The 22,205-nt window shown below is 39.0% G+C and overlaps 1 protein-coding gene across 8 annotated transcripts in view; it reads right to left on the bottom strand.

Annotated features, from left to right (window-relative positions):
* Nucleotides 1–12,518, bottom strand: part of CLEC2D (C-type lectin domain family 2 member D) — a 31,969-nt gene extending 19,451 nt beyond the window's left edge. Inside the window, exons 1-2 of one of the 8 annotated variants that reach the window (XM_063672413.1) lie at nt 12,265–12,518; nt 7,155–7,254 (exon numbers count right to left, since the gene is read on the bottom strand). In XM_063672413.1, the coding sequence (XP_063528483.1) occupies nt 7,155–7,215 (61 nt within the window). In that variant the 5' untranslated portion in view covers nt 7,216–7,254; nt 12,265–12,518. The other 7 variants (XM_054443409.2, XM_054443410.2, XM_054443407.2 and 4 more) reach the window with 7 other exon arrangements.
* Between the last annotated feature and the right edge of the window lie 9,687 nt (nt 12,519–22,205).

Genomic DNA, 22,205 nt, shown 5'->3' with positions numbered 1-22,205 from the left:
ACTACAGATCCCATGGATGCTAAAATGGACAGTTCTATGTCCACACAGAGGATCAATCACTTGAGAGACATAATTTGTCTAAACTCATACATGGAGAAATAGATGACCTAAATATGTTTACATTTATTACAGAAGTTGACCTTCCAAAACAGAAAGCACCATGTCAAGATGGACTCACTGGTGAATTCAACCAAATATTTAAGGAAAAAATTATACCAATTGTCTATAATTTGTTTTAGAAGTTAGAGCCAAGAGAATACTTCTTAACGCATTCTATGAGGCCAGCTTTATCCTAATAGGAAAATCAGATTAAGACATCACAAGAAAACTATGGACCAATATACCCCATGAACATAGATGCAAAACCTTAACAAAACATTAGCAAATCCAATCCAATGATGTATAAAAAGAATTATACACTGTGATGAAGTGAAATTTATTTCAGCTATTTAAGGCAGGTTCAACATTAAAAAATCAATTAATGTTATCCATAACATTAACAAGCTAAAAAAAACACTTGATTATATCAATATATACAAAAAATATTTAAGAAAACTCAACACCCATTTGTGATAAAAACTTTCAGTAAACAAAATTCAACACGGATTTGTGACAAAAACTCCCAGTAAACTAGAAATAGGGAAGAACTTCTTCACCTTAATAAAGAATATCTACAATAACCTACAGCTAACATCCTCAACTATGGTGAGAAACTTGAAGTTTTCCCACTAAGATCAAGAACAAGGCAAAGATGTCCCTCTCGCCAATACTTTACAACATTGTTCTGGAAGTACTAGATAACACAGTAAGACAAGAAAAGGAAATAAAGGAAATAAAAGGTATACAGATGAGAAAGTAAGAAATAAAACTGTATTTCTTTGCAGATGACATAATCATCTATGTAGAAAATCCAAAAGAATTGACAATTCTGGGAACTGATATGCAAGTTTACTAATATGTAAGATTGCAGAATGCATGGCTAATACACAAAAGTCAATCACTTTTCTATATGCCAGAAATGAACAAATAGACTTTTAATTGAGAACACAGTGCCATATACATTATCACTCAAAAAATAAAATACTTAGGCATAAATCTAACAAAATATATACAAAATCTATATGTGGAAAACTACAAACTGATGAATGAAATCAATGAAGAACTAAATAAATGGAGAAGTATTTTATGTTCATGGAGAGAAAGACTGAACACTGCCAAGATATCAATTCTTCCCAGCTTAATCTACAGATTAAATGCAATGAGAATAATAATCTCAGCAAGTTATTGTATAAATATCAACAAACTGATTCTAAAGTTTATATAGATAGGCAAAAGACCCAGAAAAGCAAACACATTATTGAAGGAGATGAGCAAAGTTAAACTGATACTACCTGACTTCATGATTTACTCTAAAACTACAGTAATCAAGACAGTGTGGTATTTGTTAAAGAACAGACAAATAAGGCTGGGTGCGGTGGCTCACACCTGTAATCCCAGCACTTTGGGAGGCCAAGGCAGGTAGATCATGAGGTCAGGAGATCAATACCATCCTGGCTAATACGGTGAAACCCCATCTCTACTAAAAATACAAACATTAGCTGGGCATGGTGGCAGGTGTCTGTAGTCCCAGCTACTCAGGAGGCTGAGGCAGGAGAATGGTGGGTGAACCCAGGAGGCAGAGCTTGCAGTGAGCCGAGATTGCGCCACTGCACTCCAGCCTAGGCAAGAGAGTGAGACTCCGTCTCTTAAAAAAAAAAAAAAAAAAAGAATAGACAAATAAATTTGTCTATTCAAATAGAAAGCAGAGTAGCAGACTAAAAAGAAATAGACCCAGATAAATATAGTCAACTGATCTTTGATAAAGGAGCAAAAGCAATACAATTAAGAAAAGACAGTCTTTTCAACTAACGATGCTGAACAACTAGACACCCACATACAAATAAATGAATCTAGGCCCAGATTTTACATTTTTCACCAAAATAACTGAAAATGTATCATAGTCCTAAAGGTAAAACACAAAACTGTAAAACTCATGGAAGATAATATAAGAGAAAGCCTAGATAACTTTGGGTATGGTGATGACTTTTTAAATATAATACCAAAGGCACAATCCATGAAAGAAAGAACTGATAACTGGACTTCATTAAAACTAAAAACTTTTGACCTTCAAAAGACATAATCAAAATAATGAAAAGACAAATTATTAATATCATATGTCTTTTGAGAATTGCAAGTTAAAATAATGAGATATCATTACATATTACTTAAGTGTTACATTAAAACACTAACAATATCAAATGCTAGCAAGGATGTGGAGCAACCAGAAGTCTCATGCATTACTGGTAAGAAAGCTAAATGCTACAGCCACTTTGGCAGTTTCTTACAAAAGAAAACATACTTGAAGGGAGGGGCCAAAATGGCCAAATGGAAACAGCTCTGGTCTGAAGCTCCCAGTGAGATGAATGCAGAAGGCAGGTGAATTCTGCATCTCCATCTGAGGTGCCAAGTTCATCTCATTGGGCAGCTGGTGCAACCCACAGAAAGCAGGAAGAAAGCAGGTGGGGTGTCATTTCACTCAGGAGCTTCACAGGGCAGGGAGACCTGCCTCCCTGAGGTAAGGGAAGTGGGGAGGGTCTGTCCTACCCACCAGGGGTACTATGCTTCTCCCACAGATTTTTGCAGTCTGCAGATCAGAAGATTCCCTCGTGAGCCTACACCACCAGGGCCCTGGGTCTCAAGCACAAACCTGGGCAAACCAATGACAGCCACTCCCACTGGTGGCTGTTTAGGCAGGCACTGAGCTGCAGGAGTTTTTACATACTCCAGTGGTACCTGGAACTCCAGTGAGGCAGGAGAACCATCCAGTCCCATGGAAAGGGGGCTGAAGCCAAGGAGGAGAGCCCAGCAGTCTCAATCAGTGGGTTCTACTCCCATGGATCCCTGCAAGCTAAGACCCACTGGCTTGAGATCCCCGCTGCCAGCAGAGTAGTCTGGAGAGTGCCTGGAATGACTAAGTTCCTGGGGGGAGGGATGACCACCATTAGTTGGCGGTTTGCCCCTGACAGTGCAAAGGAGCCTGAGAGGTTTGGACTGGGCCAAATTTCCCACAGTGCAGCAAAGTGGCTGTGGCAGGTTGTGGCCAGACTGCCTCTTTAGGTGGGACCCTGAGCCATCCCTCCTCACCAGGCAGGTCATCCCTGCAAGAATTCCAGCAGCTCCAGTCAGGGGCTTACAGACAGAACTCTCATCTCCCTGAGTCAGAGTACCTGAGGGGAGAGGCAGTTTCAGGTTCATCGGACTTAATCTTTTCTGCCTGCTGGCTCTGAAGAGATGAGATGAACCCGATGAGTGGGATTCCCCCAGCACAGTGCACCAGCTCTGCTAAGGGAATGTCAGACTCTACATAAGCGGGTCCTTGATCCCATGCCTCCTGACTGGGTGAGACTTCCCAACAAGGGTCACCAGACACCTCATACAGAAGAGTTCCAGCTGGCATCAGGCCAGTGCCCCTCTGGGGCGAAACTTCTGAAGGAAGAAGCAGGCAGCAATCTGCTGTTCTGCAGCCTCCACTGGTGATACCCATGTGAACAGGGTCTGGAATGGATCCCCAGCAGACCTGCAGCAGAAAGGCTGACTGTTAGAAGATAAATAAACAGAAAGTAACAACAACAACATCAACAAAAAAGACTCCACAAAAACCCCATTCAAAGGTCATGAGCCTCAAAGATCAAAGGTGGATAAATCCACGAAGATGAGGAAAAAACAATGAAAAAACGCTGAAAATTCCAAAAGCCAGAATGCCTCTTCTCCTCCAAATGATCGCAACAGTTCTCCTGTGAGGGCATAGAACAAGGCTGAAGCGGAGATGGATGAACTGACAGAAGTAAGCTTCAGAAAGTTGGTAATAACGAATTTCGCTGAGCTAAAGCATTATGTTCTAACCCAATGCAAAGAAGCTAAGAAGCATGATAAAAGATTACAGGAGCTGTTAACCAGAATAACCAGTTCAGAGAGGAACACAAATGACCTGATGGAGCTGAAAAACACAGCATGAGAACATCATGTTGCAAACACAAGTATCAATAGCCGAATTGACCAAGCAGAAGAGAAAATATCAGAGCTTGAAGACTATCTTGCTGAAATAAGGCAGACAGACAAGATTAGAGAAAAAAGAATGAAAAGAACAAAACTTCCAAGAACTATGGGACTATGTAAAAAGACAGATCCTACCACTGATTGGAGTACCTGAAAGAGACAGGCAGGATGGAATCAAGTTGGAAAACACACTTCAGGATATAATCCAGGAGAACTTCCCCAACCTAGCAAGACAGGCCAACATTCAAATTCAGGAAATCCAGAGAACCCCAATAAGATACTTCATGAGAAGATCAACCCCAAGACACATACTCCAAGGTCAGAATGGAAGAAAAAATATTAAGGGCAGCCAGGGAGAAAGGTCAGGTCACCGACAAAGGGAAGTCCATCAGACTATGAATTTTGAGTGACTACAATATGCCAATGTAGGTTATTAATTGTAATAAATGTACTGCTGGTGAAGAATGTTGATGTTAGAGACTGCTATGGTTTGAATGTGTCTCCAAAGTTCATGTGTTAGATACTTAATCCCCAATGCAATAGTGTTGAGAGGCAGGCCCTTTAAGAGGTAATCAGGTCATAATGTCCTTATAATGGGAGTGGGTTTACTATCACGAAAGTGGATTTGTTATAAAAGCAAGTTTGGTGCCTCTTGCTCTCTTTGTTATGCATGCGCTCTCTTGCCCTTCCAAATTTTGCCATGGGATGATGGAGCAAGATGTGTCTCTCAGTCTTGAACTTTCCAGCCTCCAGAACTATGAGCCAATAGATTTTGTTCATTATAAATTACCCAGTCTTGGGTATTCTGTAATAGCAGCACAAAACAGACTAAGACAGAGTCTATGTATGTGTGGCAACAAGGAGAAAATTAAAAAAAAAAAAAAAAACAAACTACCTGTCTCACAATTTTGCTGTGATCCCAAAAAGGCTCTAAAAATATGGTCTTTAAACAACAAAAAAAAGAGCAAAAGGAAAAAGGATATACTAGCAGCAGATCTTACAAGAATATCCAAATTTAAAGAGCCATCAAACCAGTGGTGAATTTAAATTTCCCTCCTCCAGTATCACTGCCCTGAACTTAATACAGCCAGAAACATGGAATTGAGCCTCTGTCAGCATAAAAATAGAGAGGGCTCCAGGAGAAGCACTAGAGGTATGGTCTGAGGAACAGAAAAGCAAACTCCTACCTCAAATACAGTATGAAAATACCACATTTATTTTTTCTCCCCCTCTTGTCTACATTCTCATGTGCCTCAAACCTCAGGCAATCTGATGATGGTAGGGGAAACTACAGCAACATGCAATAGCCAAAACCTTGAGAAAGGTTAATCCTCGGCCGGGCGTGGTGGCTCACGCCTGTAATCCCAGCACTTTGGGAGGCCGAGGCGGGCGGATCACAAAGTCAGGAGATTGAGACCATCCTGGCTAACACGGTGAAACCCCGTCTCTACTAAAAATACAAAAAAGTAGCCAGGCGTGGTGGCGGGCGCCTGTAGTCCCAGCTACTTGGGAGGCTGAGGCAGGAGAATGGCGTGAACCCAGGAGGCGGGGCTTGCAGTGAGCCGAGATCACGCCACTGCACTCCAGCCTGGGGGACAGAGCGAGACTCCGCCTCAAAAAAAGAAAAGAAAAGTCAATCCTCTCCATTCAGTAGAGCTGTGGCTCCATGAGAGTGGGGCCAAACCTCTTGCTTTTTTTTCTTCTCTCACTGTCTGTCTGCCACATGAGCTTAAAGATGCAGCCATAATTGCAGAAGTGTATGGTTCATCAGAATAAAAGGAGCCCCGCATTTCTAGCTGGAGGATGGAAAGGAGAAGCCCCTGGGAACCTGAAAGTACTGGTCAGATGGTGAAGAGGAAGAAACTTTAGAAAGAGACCCATGAACATTATTTATAAACTCCTGGATTCACCTGCCCCTCAACTTATGCATGCCTAGATATGGTTCTAATTGGTATACTAAAGATGCTAAGACCTGAACTAATGAATAGAGCATTGCACAGTTCCCAATTTCACCCCTGGTTGATGCACATAGCTGAATAGCACTACAAAGGCTTTCAGAATGGAACTGACATTGGAACCAGATCCCACAGATTGTCTTCATCTCACCAGGGTGATTGCTTGCTAAAACAATAGTATCAATATACTCCAAAATTTAAATAAGATCCAGTCTAACTAAATATTTGTTCAAAACGTTCAAATTGCAATCCAAAATTACACAGTATATGAAGAACCATGAAAATGTCAACTTCCATGAGGAAAGACGACACAAGCCAAGGAGGACACAACAGAGATGTTGGAACTATCTGACAAATACTTTAAAGCATTTGGTATAAAATGCTCAAAATACCCAATGAATGAAGAAATAAATGAAGTCATTTAACAACATTTAGAGTTCATCTTTTTCCGCGTCTGAATTACCTTTTCTCTAAATTGATTACCTTTTAAGTTGGGAGGAAAAAAACTCCAAACTTTTAAGTCCTAAGTTATAAAACCTTGATTTTCCCTAACTGTGGCAAAAGTCATTTTTTTCACTTACTAAATCATCATATAAAGCTATATATATATATATTTCCAGTGCATCCAATGTAACATAATTCCATTAGAATGCCCTACTAAGTTTTTACTTCAACCTTTTACTTTTTTGATTTGTAAATGTCCTTTACATACTATTTTCTACCTTTTCTCTCTTAAGAGCTTCCATGATAGGTTTTCTACCTATGTAATAATGATAGTATCTTGTATCTGAGTAACACTTTAGAGTTTGTATGGTTTTTGTTTTTTTTTAGTGAAATTAACTTTTTATTTTCAATCCTAAACTTAACCTTATCTCATTGTCTTACATCTTTCTCTCATTGTTCCCTCTCTTTAGTTGTTAGAACTGGGAATATAAATATATGCATGTTTTACACAAATTATAAGCCAATTTATGGACTCCCACATTCCATCTCTTATCCTTGAAAACTTTTTACTAGATCAGCACCTTTCCTGTGTGAGCCCATCACTACCACTACCTTCCCATTCCAGTCCTCACACTTACTCTGTAGAGCCCAGCTTCTTACCTGGGTTTGCAGGCAATTCAGATGGTGCAATGTCTTTCTCCACATTGTTCCTGTCATGCATTTTGCCTCCAGTTTCTATGAGTGATCTAAACCACAGTCTCTACGTTTTCAACCCCAAGAATGATTCAAAACAAGACAAAAAAAAAAGCCCAACGATTTAAATGTGTCAGTGTGTAACCTCCCCAGTAACTCAAAATGTCAAGCCTTTAAGTTAAATATGGCTAGAGGAACAAATGAAGCATAAATTGTTTCAAAAATCAGCTCATCACAACAGAATAAACTGGTGTTTGTAAGAATTTAAAAGAAAAAAAGTTGAAGCTACTTCTCTAACAGTATTTTGGTTACGAAAGAAACTAATGTTTGATAACTTAAAATTTTTTTGACTATTAAAAATTATAATTGTATTTTGTGCAGTACAAAGCAATATTGTGATAGAAAATAAGAATTTATTGAAAGGAAGGAGTTGGCTCTCAGAGGAAATGAATGTTAGGTAAGTAAAGACAACAGCAACTTTAATCTCAAATTAAAATTCATTCCCAAGAGTTTATGCTCATTCAAAAAATATCTTGTTTTCAATTTCTGCAAGATATTTTGGGAATTTGCTGCTATGGCTGCTACAACAACGTTTCAAAAATGGGCTTGAATGGTGTGCAGCTTCTGTGCTCACTCTGGCATAATCCAGGAGCACAGAGACTCTTTAGCAGCAGGAGCTTCTTGTCAGATGTGTTGATTTCTTGTATATAAATGCCGGTAAGGGCACCTTTTACTAAAGTATAATTTATAGTAATGTGCACAAATCATAAGCATATAACTAAACACATTCATTAAAAATATAACATGCAACAAGTGCTTAGATGAAGTATATCTTAAAACCACATAAAACAATACCAACATGCTATGTGCCCTACTCATGTCCTGCAATGCTCATTACCCCAAATATAATCTCTATCTTAACTCTTACAACATAAATTTATTTTCCCTGCTTTTGAATTCTATACAGTAGTCCCCCCTTACCTGTGAGAAATAAGTTCCAGATTGGACAGCTATTGCCTTAATCGAATAGAAACGAAGTTGAGTTAGGACTGAGTTCCAGTTTCTGTAAGATTCTATATAACTCTTTCTTTACTATTTCATCATTTCTAGTTTGTCCTAGGACCTATGATAAAGCCTTCTAGAAATTCCATCTGAGAACCTGCTTTTTATCAAAGCTGCTTCTCTTTGTTGGAAGTTGAATTTGGTTTTGTCTCCTGAACAACACGTGATTGCTAAAAGTTGAAGTCTGTTTTTCACACAGTTCTTCCTAACCTCTTTTCCTGTGAAATTTAATAATTTGAAAATTGCTTGAGAGAAAAATTTTTCTCATTTCTTTGGCCCTCTCTCCTCTCTGGGGGTTTTGGCCCTTCAAGTGCTTTAGGAAGAGATTTTTCTCTCCCCCCAAAAAATGCCTGGTATCCACTGCCCTCTCCCCAGAATCTCAGCATCTGACCCACTGCCAAGATGCCCCTAAGAGAAGGGTGGCTCCTGGAATGCTGACTCACTTCTCTGTGGCCCCTTTCCAGAATCTTTGTTCCCCCTCCAGTTGCCTTGAACACTCTCTAATATCTTAATGAAATCCTTTTTCTTCAATTCTAACTCTTCTAGTTGTTCTCAGCATGAGTTTGATGTCTCTCCAGTTATATTATCATACACAGAAGTGGATATGAACTGTCAGGCTTATCCCTTTCATATCCTTTTATGATTTCATTTTTAGCTTAAAGGGGACAGAAGGTAAACCCTGATAAATTTCACATCATCTTGGAATTTCCACACCAGTCTTGGACCTTCCAGTGAAACTATTACTTTTACTGTTACTAGCCTGGCATGACAACATGCCAGCTTATTACTGCTTACTATGCTCCATACACATTAATATGAGATTTAAATATGTGTTCTTATTTAATTGGCATAACTAATGAGGCTGATATGACCTTTATTTTTCAGATGATCTTGGGTGAGGGACTAATATGTCTAAGTTCACAGTAAGCTATAGAACCCATGACTGAAAGATCTGATATGAAAACTACTTTAAAGGTCAAATATCAAATGACAAGGTATTTGTGAGTTAATCACATCATTTATTCATATCAATCTCTTGGTTTCTACCTTGCTGTAAGTTTCTCCTTATGTGGAAACTAAACTGAAAGTAAGTTCATGAAGTCCTAAAGATGTACATAATCATTTACCCTTTAACAAATATTTTCAAACTTAACGTCTTTCAGCCAGCATGCCAGGTGGACTTTGAGGGTAGAGTAATGTCCCTTTCTTTAAGGAAGTTAATATGAAACTGAAAAATAAGTAGGTATACATGACTTATTGTAACACGATGTGAATGGCAGTAGAATAATTTATTAGGAGAGCAGTTAATGAGGGTACTTAACCCAGAAGAAGTTTTCCCAAGAAAGTACCACTCAAATGAGCTGGAGTTAGTTAAATAAAGTGAGGCATTTAGGCCAGGCATGGTGACTCATACCTGCAATCCCAGCACTTTGGGAGGCCAATGCGGGTGGATCACCTGAGGTCAGGAGTTCAAGATCAGCCTGACCAACATGGTGAAATCCTATCTCTACTAAAAATACAAAAATTAGCTGGGCATGGTGGCTTGCACCTGTAGTCCTAGCTACTTGGGAGGCTGAGGCAGGAGAATTGCTTGAACCCTAGAGGCAGAGGTTGCAGTGAGCTAAGGTTGCACCACGTGGGCGACAGAGTGAGACTCTGTCTTAAAATAAATAAATAAATACATCCTGGCTAACACAGTGAAACCCTGTCTCTACTAAAAATACAAAAAATTAGCCGGGCGCGGTGGCGGGGGTCTGTGGTCCCAGCTACTCGGGAGGCTGAGGCAGGAGAATGGCGTGAACCCAGGAGGCGGAGCTTGCAGTGAGCAGAGATAGTGCCACTGCAGTCCGGCCTGGGCGAAAGAGCGAGACTCTGTCTCAAAATAATAAATGAATAAATTAATTAATTAATTAAAAAAATAAAGTGAGGCATTTGAGGTGGAGGAAGAAGTCTTCCAGTTGAAGGAAGTCTTCTAGTTTCTTTAGTTAGGCCCAGAGAGAAGAGAATATATCTCAGAGTTGGGAAAACACCTGAAATCTGAGAGCTGGAGCATAAATTATGAAAGGAGAAACGTGACAAAATAACTCTCCAATTATCACAAGAGCTTTATATTAAACTATGTGAATCTCATGACTTCTAAGCCATCGTGCTTACTTTCTTATGCAACCTTGTGTTAAATAGCTGATACCATACATAAGATACAGTGATGTGCATTTACACTGTCCTTAGAGAATTCCAGTGTGAGGAAAAGAAGTACACATACAGAGTAATTTTAACTTCATTTAGAAAATAAATTTCTTTTTTCAAAATATAATTTTTTAGTTGACTCTATATTAGAAGGCAGAAATTGATGACTAATTGACCGGATATAAAAGGAAAGAAAAAAGCCCCTTCAAGGTACCCATTACTCTTCAATAGATGTGAGTGTCTCAACTAAGTAGTATAAAAGCAATATATTATCAGATTTTGCTTCATTGGAATAGCTGACTGATAAAAAGTTACAAGAAAGAACAAAAGTTTATAAAAATTATTTATTCTTAATGACCTGTATCCCACTTTTCTTGGGTTTTTGTGTTTGTGACAGCATGATGGATGGTAATGATATTGAATAAGTGAGGGATATAAAAGGCAGTGTATTATGATGTAAAAGAACACAGCTGACAGGGCGTGGTGGCTCACGCCTGTAATCCCAGTACTTTGGGAGGCCGAGGCAGGCAGATCACCTCAGGTCAGGAGTTGGAGACCAGCCTGGCCAACATGGCAAAACCCTGTCTCTACTAAAAATACAAAAACTGGCTGGGCGTGGTGGTGCGCACCTGTAATCCCAGCTACTTGGGAGGCTGAGGCAGGAGAATCGCTCGTACCCAGGAGGCGGAGGTTGCAGTGAGCCGAGATTGTGCCACTGCACTCCCACCTGGGTGACAGTGAGAGTCCGTCTCAAAAAATAAAAATAAAAAAAATAAAAAAAGAACACAGCCTTTGGAGCAAAACAAGCTCAATTCATATATGACTTTTGTAGCCTGACAGTTAATTTTAAATGTATGTGGAAAGCAGAATAATGACCCCCTAAAGACATTAATAAGCTAATTCCCAAAACCTTGAGGTAAGGATGTTATTTTACATGACAAAAGACATTTTGCAGATATGGTTAAGGGTCTAAAGACAGAGGGATTATTTTGGATAATCCAGGTGGGCCTAATCTAATCACAAGGGTCTTTATTAGGGGAAGGCAGGAATGTCACTGTCAGAGAGAGATTTGAAGACGCTGTGCTGCTGGCTTTAAAGCTGTAGCAAGGGACCGTAAGCTAAGGAATGCAGGCGGCCTCTGGAAGCTGAAAAAGGCAAGGAAACAGCTTCTTCCCTAGAGCCTCCGAAAGAAATGCAGCCCTATCAGTGGCACCCTAACTTTAGCCATTTTGAACCTCTCATTTCTAGACAGTAAGATAATAATTTGTGTTGTTTTTAATCCATTTGTCTTAGTTCATGTGGCCTATAACAAAATACCATAAAATGGGTAACTTATAAACAACAGAAATTTATTTCTCACAGTTCAGGAGGCTGGAAGTCCAAGATCAGAGCGCTGGCAGATTTGGTGCCTGGTGAGGGCCCACTTTCTGGTTCATTGATGGCAACTTCTAGATGTGTCCTCACATAGTAGAAGGAACAAGGGAGCTTTGGTGGGCCCCTTTTTTAAGGGCACTAACCCCATTCATCAGTGTTCTATCCTCATGACTTAATCACCTCCCAAAGGTTTCATCTCCTAATGCCATCACTTTGGGAGTCAGGATTTCAACATGTGAATTTGGGAGTGGGAGACACAAATATTGAGATCATAGCACCCCTAGTTTATGGTAATTTATTATTACACAATAATTATAGCATATTGATTAAACACTCTCAGCCTCAAGATCTATATGAATAAAAGGAGTATAATAGCACCTTCCTTGACTGGTTTGTCCTGAGAAATGAAAACTTCATCAGTTAATATACCTATTAAGTTACAAGTAATTCATACCTGCTTTAGGAAGTATTACGAACTTCAACATCTAAAATCTTCCTGGCGATGCTTTGATCTGGAGAATATCTACAACCTTTTTCTTTAGGGCTCAGATAATGTCATTTCCCTCAAGTGCGGAACGTTGGCCAGAAACTCTTCTGATTGGTCAGTGCCTGGGTTTAAATATTCTGAATATCGATGTTTCCTCAAGACTAGGAGAAAGGGTGTGCTTCATCCTAGTGCGTCATGATAACGATCTAAGAGAAATGGATGGATGAAGCCCATTAGGCAGGGCGGCTACTGTTAAACAGCTTAGCAGAGAAAGAAGAGAAAATTACCCTCCTGAAGAAGCAAATTCACTGAGCCCAAAGAGGCCATGGTGAATTGATCATGGGCAAAAATCACTCCATTTGCAGGGCCAGATATGTGAACGTGCAACCTGTGTGGTAGCACAGTTTATCATGCTTAAAGGGCCCCACAGGTGGCTTAATGCTTTATCATCAATGTCTCAAAATTATTAATAATTTTTGAACAAGATGTTTTACATCTGTATTCTGCTCTAGATCCTGCAAATTATGTTACAGTCTCTGACTCTGTGTGCATGACAAGGGTGAATTATTTTTTGCTTCATTTCATGTAGCTTTTATTTTATAATTAAACTTTTTATTTTGAGCTAGTTGTAGATCCACATGCAGTTGTAAGAAATACTACAGAAAGATCCCACATCTTCTTTACTCAGTTTCTCCCAATGGTAACATCTAAAAAACTACACTATAATATCACGACTAAGATAATGCCATTGATACAATGAGGAAACGAAACTCTTCCATCACCACGGAGATCCACACCACCCTTTCTCCATACTGCCCCTTCTTCTCCACTCACCCATCCATAACCCTCATTCTCTATCTGTACAATTTTGTCATTTCAAGAATGTTATGTAAATTAAATCATACAGAATGCAATCTTCAGTAATTGGCTTTTCTTACTTAGCCCAAGTACTTTGAGATTCAAGGAAGTTGTTGTATGTATCATTAGCCCATTCCTTTTTATTGCTGAGTAGTATTCCATTGTATGCCTATAACAGAGTTTACTTAATTATTCAGCCATTTTGAGACATACGGTTGTTTACAAGTTTTGACTATTATGAATAAAGCTGTTATGCACATTTTATATACAGGCTTTTGTGTAAATATAAGTTGTCATTTGTGTGACAGAAATGTCTACAAATGTAGTAACTAGATTGTATGAGAGTTTAATATTAAAAGAAACTGTCAGAGTCACAAGATGGCAGAATAGAAGGCCCTAAACTCTCCTTCCCCACCATCAATTCAACAGCAACACACAGGCAAATTCCCATCATTGGAAATCCAGAAACTGACTGAGCCACTCCTGCACCCTAGGCGAGTGTGAAACTATCCACATCACAACTGATAGGAAAAAACTTGCACACACTGTGATCATAACCCCCAACCCTAATACAACGCCATATGATCGGGAAGGAACTCCCATCTCTTAGTCCATCCCTGAGGAGTGAAGGGTTTGGACCACCTATCTGGTATCACAACTTCTCTAGATACTACCAGAGAGACTGGTTTCTAATTTCCCTGTTTTGGTGAGCTGACAGGGCCCAGCATCTGCTAAACCTCTGGGGCTACACAAAACAAAACAGCAGTTGTTTTTAAAATAATAATTGTTATAGCCCTGTTACTTCAAATATTTTCAGAGCGGTTTTTAATAAGCATGTGGGTACTTCTCCCTGCTCCCCACTTTGGCTCAGTGCAGAGTGATAAAGCCCGGCTTCCAGCTTCTCTCTGAAAAGCAAAGGAGACAGACCAAATAACTAGCACCCCAGCTTTTCTGGCTGCTACCTGAGGAACTGGATTTTATCTTACATATCTGAGAGCACTCAAAGGACCTGGCATACTCTAGATGCCTGAGGACCATTAAGAGCAAACATTGTGGTTTCAACTACCAGGAAGATACCCAGAACCTCTGTCTAGACTGATTGGTAAAGTTGTTGTCCTGTATGAGACCTGTCTGTGAAGACTGGAAAGGAAGCTATTTTATCTGGTGCACAGACACCAATGCAGAGAGTCAAGGAAAATAAAGAAATGGAAAATACGTTCTAAATGTTACCCACACAACAGGTGGGTTTAGTCACTTGGCAGGTATCAACCCAATGACCACAGCCAGGGAGGATTTAGCAAGGAGATTTTGTTACTTACAGAAAGTAAAGAGAACACTGGACAAAGCTCCCAAAGTAGTACCTCCCCAAGCCGGGAGGTGGGTCAGGTTTTATAAGCATAGGGTAGTGAGGAATAATCTGATTGGATCTTGCAATGAGGTGATGCTGGGAGGCAAGATCTGACTGGATCCTGCCATGAAGTGATGCCTGAATTCTATCCAGTTGGATCCTGAATCCTGCCATCCTATGTCCACTTCTTACTTCGGTCCCTGTACCTCAGTCTGAATGATTAGGTTTCCCTTGTGGTTGCACTTGTTTCACCTGTCCATGCTCAGGTTACATGACCTGAGGGTCCATGACAACTGAAGAACAACTCACAGCTTTGTTACCATAAAAGTTGAACCATGCATGTTTATTGCTGCACTATTCACAATAGCCAAGACATGGAATCAATGTAGATGCCTATCAACAGTGGATTGGATAAAGAAAATGTGGTACATATACACCATGGAATACTACACAGTCATAAAAAAGAACAAAGTCATGTCCTTTGCAACAAAAGATGCAGCTGGAAGCCATCATCCTAAGTAAATTAATGCAGACACAGAAAAACAAATACCACATACTCTCACCTATAAGTGGGAGCTAAATGCTGGAAACATGTGGACATAAAGATAGGAAAAACAGGCTTCGAATTAAGAGAGCAGGGAGAGAGGGAAGATAAGGCAAGTTCTGAAAATCTACCTATTGGATATTATGCTCACTACCTGAGTGATGGGATCATTGGTATTGTAAGCTCAGCATCATGCAATATACCCATGTTAACAAACCTGCACATGTACTTCCTAAATCTAAAATAAAATTTGAAATATAAACAAAACAAAAAACAAACCGAAACATCTTGCTGGTAATACAGAAAATATGGCTCATGGTAGTGGAAGCCCCCATAAAGCATGTGTGATTCAAAAAAATAAGAATCATAGCTGAAAAAGGAAACATACAGACCGACCATATCTATAGGAAGCACTCTGTAAATGAGGTAGCATAGAAAAAAAAGATTATGTTGAATAAAAAAAAAAGTTGAACCAGATTTGTTAGGAAAGCAGGAGCATAGGAAAGCCAGAGTGACACTATTTTAAAATCAACTCCATCTAAAAACTAGCAAGGCACGTTCCTTGACAGTCATGACCTATGATTATAAGATGTTTACAGCTAAGGAATTGATATAGTAATGCTGCAAGGACAGACTCCTATGACAGCAGAATGTCCAGATGTCCCAACATCACGTAACAATACATGCTTTTAAGATAGCTATAGTCATACTTTGATGTACTTATGCACTAAGATGACAAGGATAAGTTTCTTTATATCAACACAGTACTAAATTTTGTCACACTGACAGCCTACCCACATGTAGACATAGCTTAGGTTTTACATAGATAAAACCCCTATAAAAGAAGAGTTTAAAACAAAGACAGCACATTCCTCCTCTTGCTTTTGGAGGATGCCCTACTCTGTAACTGAGTAGCTTTCAATAAACTGTCTATTCTCTCTACACTCTGTGACTCTCCTTGAATTCCTTCCTGCAGGAGATCCAAGAACCCTCTTTCGCGGTCTGGTTCAAGAGCCCCTTTCTGACAACAGATTAGTCTGGAGCAGTTACAAATCCCCTCCTTTTTTATGTCCATTCCTCAATCTTGAGGGAAAGGGATGATGACCATTCTAACTACTTCTTGCTGATTAGGGACATAAATGTTCGTTAGAGTAATAAAGTTGTTTAGCACTTTGCTGTAGGAGTTCCCTGGTATTAGGGCTGCATTTCAGATGGAGTTGTTTCCATCCAGTTCTAGAGAAAGGTACAGAGAGTTAACAACTTAACGTTGTTTGCTCCAGAGAACAAAGGGAATGCTCAGATTTTATATCAAGTGTTCATACCCAGGCTCCCAATCAAGTCTTCTAAACAAATGAATGGTTAAAATTTGAAACTCGCTTAGTTTTCATTAGTCAATACAGCGGATCCCTGATTAGCTGACACAAGTGAGCTTTAGTTGATTGATTTAGGTGAGTCTTGAAAGTCCCAAAGTTAAGGAGTGTGGGTTTTCCAGGAACTCAGAGCATTTCTATGAAATCTAGTTAGCAAATGGCTGCTGTGTGCTATTTAAATTTAGGTCCAGTTAGTCACTCAGAATCCATCTTGAAGGACTGGCTCAAACATGCTGGTAAACAGCATTGCATTCCATCCAACAGAGAAGTGGTTGGCTACCTGCTCTGGGCCCATCGGATCCCTTGCAGGAATCCTAGTGGCAGCGCAGTGGCCAATAGAGCAACTAGAGCCATTTACTTAGGGGAGGCATTCAGGAAAGTACTGGTTAAATGTGAACCAAAGTCTCTTGGGTTAAGTTGGTTCCTATTTCCAGCTGGAGTGAGTTTAGAGTCTCAAAGATTGCATGGGCAGGATCCTGGTGGGGATCTCTTGTAGACATCTGTTAAAAACAAGTTAGAGCAATTCTAAAGGGGAGTCAAATGCTTAGCCAAAATGTGACGGGTATCATTAAGATGTGTAGGGTAGAATGCAGAAGAAATCCTATACCAAGGAGAAAGCAGCTGAAAATATCTGGACATTGGAAATTTTATCCACTAAGTCCAGCGTGGAGGCTTTCTGAAAATGTCTCTTTCAGAGATTTTGCCGACTTTAAGCCTGTTTAAATATGACTGGAAGTATTTACCCAGGTACAGCAGCAAGTGTTAGAAGTCACTGAGCAGGCCAGGTGCAGGGGCTCATGCCTGTAATCTCAACACTTTGGGAGGCCAAGGCAGGTGGATCACCTGAGGTCAGGAGTTCGAGGCCAGAGGCCAGCCTGGCCCACACGGCGAAACCCAATCTCTACTAAAAATACAAAAATTAGCCGGGTGTGGTGGCACATGCCTGTAACACCAGCTAATTGGGGGGCTGAGGCATGAGAATCACTTGAACTTGGGAGATGGGAGGTTGTAGCGAGCTGAGATCATGCCACTGCACTCCACTCTGGGTGATAGAGTGAGACTCCATTTAAAAAAAAAAAAAGTCACTGAACAATAAGATCTCATTACTGACCATAGTATCTTATGGATCTAGTTTGTTCCCAATTCTGGTATCTAATGTCCCTAGTTGGTCAGATTTTTAAGAAGGGGAAGTCACCTGAATGTCCCTGGAGCATCCCTAGTCACAATCGAGGCAAGAGGGTTGGGGGACTCCATCAGGACTGTTATAACCTAATATTGGAGGAACTTAGGAGAATTCAGGATCTAGTTCAGTCTACAGGCAGATAACAAGGACTTGAAGACAATGTACAGGGTTAAAATCTAAAAACAGGTGTAACTTTGCTTTCCTTAGAAGCATAACTTTTTCCCCCCGTTGATGATGTAGGAGATCTTAGATTTTAGAACCTCTTGAGGCTAGGAAATTAAACCAAAGCAGCCTTTGGATTTTGCTTATAATAAGGTTCTTGAACCTGCCAGAAAGTGACAATTTTTACTCATTCCCTGTAAAGCTGGGAACTCATGAAGTAAGGCATTTTATGTACTTTTTTTTTTTTCTTCTCTGAGACACAGTCTTACTCTGTCGCCCAGGCTGGAGTGCAGTGGTGGGATTTCCACTCACTGCAACCTCCACCTCCTGGGTTCAAGCAATTCTCGTGCCTCAGCCTCTTGAATAGCTGGGACTACAGGCGTGTGCCACGATGCCTGGCTAATTTTTGTGTTTTTAGAAGAGATGAGGTTTCACCATTTTGACCAGGCTGATCTCAAACTCCTGGCCTCAAGTGATCCACCCACCTCAGCCTGCCAACATGCTGGGATTACAGGTGTGAGCCACCACCCCTGGCCTCTATGCACATTCTTAAATATGACATTTCAAGCCAAACCTTAGCAATATAAACAATGTTTCCAATTGGATCCTGCTTACAAAGAAAGAGTGGATTTTTACTGAACTTGTATAAATAAAAATAAAAATATTCACAAATAGTTTCTGAATTTTGCAGGAATCAAGTAGAGAGAAAAAGTAAATGCTTCCATATTTGTTCACAAACGATTATTTATCAAATTATTGCAAATAATAGATAGCTTGTGACAGAAAATTTCCTTGGCTCTGGAAAATAAAACATTTAAGTCATAAAAACATCCTTATAAATTAATTTTATGTAATTAATTTTGTTTTGCTTGATCTTAATTAGCAATTTTGGACTACAGATGATTGCGAATGCTTCCAAAGAAGAAATTAAAATAATAACTGTGAATGACAAAAACCCAGAACAGCCATAGGTAAAGATCTGATTAAAGTTACCAATTAACAAGGAAATTTAAGTGTTTCTGTGGCATACAATCATCCAACATAAAAACTGCAATTATTACACGTATCTCAGCATGTCAGTATCTTAGGAATCTCATAAAATTTCACATTTCTATAAATGATGAACTTACACAAACATAGCTTAAAGAAAGGTAAAACACCATTTCTTATTTGACAATGCTTCCAGTAGTATTTGCCAAATAAGCCTAATCATTTAATAACTCTACAAGAAAGATATGCCTTTTGAGGGGCATATCTAGGGGGTCCACCTGGAAAAATCCCAGTCAATTTTAGGCCAAAAGGCTTAATTTAGGATTTGGATTCTAGAGAAACCTGCCAAAGATGTCAAAAAGCCTAAAATACTTCCTTCAACAGATAATAAGTCACTGCTAAGAATACTACTCATTTGGGATATATGCCCAAAGGACTATAAATCATGCTGCTATAAAGACACATGCACACGTATGTTTATTGCAGCATTATTCACAATAGCAAAGACTTGGAACCAACCCAAATGTCCAACAATGATAGACTGGATTAAGAAAATGTGGCACATATACACCATGGAATACTATGCAGCCATAAAAAATGATGAGTTCATGTCCTTTGTAGGGACATGGATGAAATTGGAAATCATCATTCTCAGTAAACTATCACAAGAACAAAAAACCAAACACCGCATATTCTCACTCATAGGTGGGAATTGAACAATGAGAACACATGGACACAGGAAGGGGAACATCACACTCTGGGGACTGTTGCGGGGTGAGGGGAGGGGAGAGGGGGGAGGGATAGCATTGGGAGATATACCTAATGCTAGATGATGAGCTAGTGGGTGCAGCACACCAGCATGGCACATGTATACATATGTAACTAACCTGCACATTGCGCACATGTACCCTAAAACCTAAAGTATAATAATAATAAATAAATAAATAATCTACATCATAGTAGGTGTAATGTAGGTATCTATTTTAACTAAGTTTTTGTATTTATGTGTTCATTATTATCCTTAGTATTATTCTTTTGATGCCTATAGAGCCAGTAGTGATATCCTCTCTTTAATTTCTGATATTGTGTCTTCTCTCTTTTTTATTATGTTTTTCTAGAGGTTTGGAAATTTTAATGATATTTGTATCAGATTTTGTCATCATGTTTCTTTATTGTTTTAGTATTTATGTTTTCTTAATTTTCTCTCTTAACTTTTTTATTTTTGTTCTGTGTCATGTGGTTTATTTTTCCCTAGGATCTTGAGATGGGAACTTGGATAATTGATTGAATACATTTTCTCTTTCATTAAAGATGTACTCAATGCTATAAATTTCTCTCTCAACACTGTTTTAGCTCTATCTCACAATTTATAATTTGTATTTTCATTTTCATTCAGTTTAGTGTGATTTTAGATTTCCTTGGAAGCTTCCTTTTAAACTCATGGATTATTTAGGATGTGCTGTTCTGCTTCCAAGTACTTCAGATTTTTCTGTAATCTTCTATTATTCATTTCTAGTTAGATTCCACTGTTGTTACAATATACATTATTCTGCAAGATTGCAATTCCTTAAATGTATTAAAGTTTGTGCTATGATAAAAAAAAAAAAAAGAATACTACTCATTTAATCAGAGTGACAACCTAAAGACCTCAGAAAGTTACATGGATGGAAAAACCTTTACCCTTTTAAAGCTCAGTTTCCCTAAGCAGTCAAAGCCTAATAAAGACACCATGAAGCACTGGGAATTATCTTGGTAAAACACAGAATCTTTGTTTCCTAGGCCAGTTACCTTGATCAGGGGAATACATTTAGTGACAACATAGAAGTCCTAGTAACAAAACAATTTTGACACATTAAGAAAAAACAACAATATAGAATCAAGTTTTGCTGAAGTAAAATGTTGCCTTTCTAGACCTTTAAGATAAACCCCAAACCAGGACTAGACAGTTCTCAGGAAGGAATGTGGCAGAAATAGGAATTAGTTTGTAATTCAGAGAATGGCTGTTAAGGAAACATTGCAGAATTAAAAATCAAAGCCTCTTGTAATCCTACTAAGAACAAATCAATATTTTAAGAGACTCATATTGTTTTAATGTAGGAGACCAAAATTTAAGTTTTGTATCAGTGCATCTTAATATCAAAGTTCCATTTTTTCCAACTTTTATTTTAGATTTAGGGGATCCATGTGCAGGTCTGTTACTTGCAGTTTTTCCAGGGGCATGGTGGAAGCTGCTGATGAGTCTACCATTCTGGAGTCTGGAGGATGGTGGCCCTCTTCTCACAGCTCTACTAGGTAGTATCTCAGTGGGGACATAACTGGCAACTGTAGACATAACTGTTTGGCTTGCTACAAATCCATTTTCTGTTTATGTAGATTCTGTCACTGTTTACTCCATTGTCATTCAGGAAGGCACATTCTCCACCTCCTCTGATAGCAAGCCTAAATCCAAACACAAAAATATTAAATATTTGTAAGTTAGACACCTGCATTTGTTCCTCCCCTATGTTCTGCACCCCCTCCATATTTTAATGTGAATAAGAGAAAAGCAAAAGTCTGTCATTAATATTGCTTCATAGTAATATAAACCATTTCTGTATTTAGTGTCCTTTATGTCCTCAAGGTCCTTGCTTGAAAATCACAAGCTTATCATTCATCCATACCAAGCCCAGCTATGTTGATAGGTATTTAACTGATGCTTGCTGCTGTACCCAAATGAACTGCTGCCATTGGTGGTCTTCAGTCAAGATGATTTCCAGTCTCCTCCCAAATTGTTTTATAAATGTGTGAAAATTAAAAAAAAAAAAAAAAAAAAAAAAAACTAGTAAATTCCTGAAAGGGCTTAGCTTTGATTAATGGATATGACTGGGTTCCTACATTTTATCTGCTGCAATGTAATGATTATATTCAAAATACCCCTTTGAAATGTTCACAGTCCAAGGAACTGTTACTAGTTTCCTTCTGGTGATAAAACTTTAGGAGAGATTCCCATGAGTTCCCTGGATGCTTTCTTATTGTAAATGGATGCAACACCTGGAAGAGTGGGCTTAACAGCCTTGTGGATATCAGCTCCTCAGTGGCTTCCTATGATTGTAGAACCTTTGTTGCACATCAGCTATAAGTAGGGATTTCAGCAGTTTTAAATCAGTGGATGAAAGTGTAAAATTGTGTGAAATGTCACTGTCATGTTAAAGATTTCAACTGAAATCACAGTTAGGTAAAGCGTTCCCAAAGACACAGCTAATAAACTGAAGAGCATAAAAAGGGTTTAGATTTCTTACCTCATATTGCAGTAAGTTTTCCATGATACTACATTTCTTATCTCATAAACACAACTCACACACATAACCATACATAAACACAGCAGGAAGATGAGAAGTCTCAAAACATACGTGTTATTATATTCCATGTTGTCTGTCCATTCCCAAATGTGATGGGATGATTCTCTTCTAAGGC

Source organism: Pongo pygmaeus, chromosome 10, assembly GCF_028885625.2.
Source record: "Pongo pygmaeus isolate AG05252 chromosome 10, NHGRI_mPonPyg2-v2.0_pri, whole genome shotgun sequence".
Lineage (NCBI taxonomy): Eukaryota > Metazoa > Chordata > Mammalia > Primates > Hominidae > Pongo > Pongo pygmaeus.
Note: the sequence above shows the minus strand (reverse complement) of the source record. Positions and strands in the feature narration are given on the sequence as shown.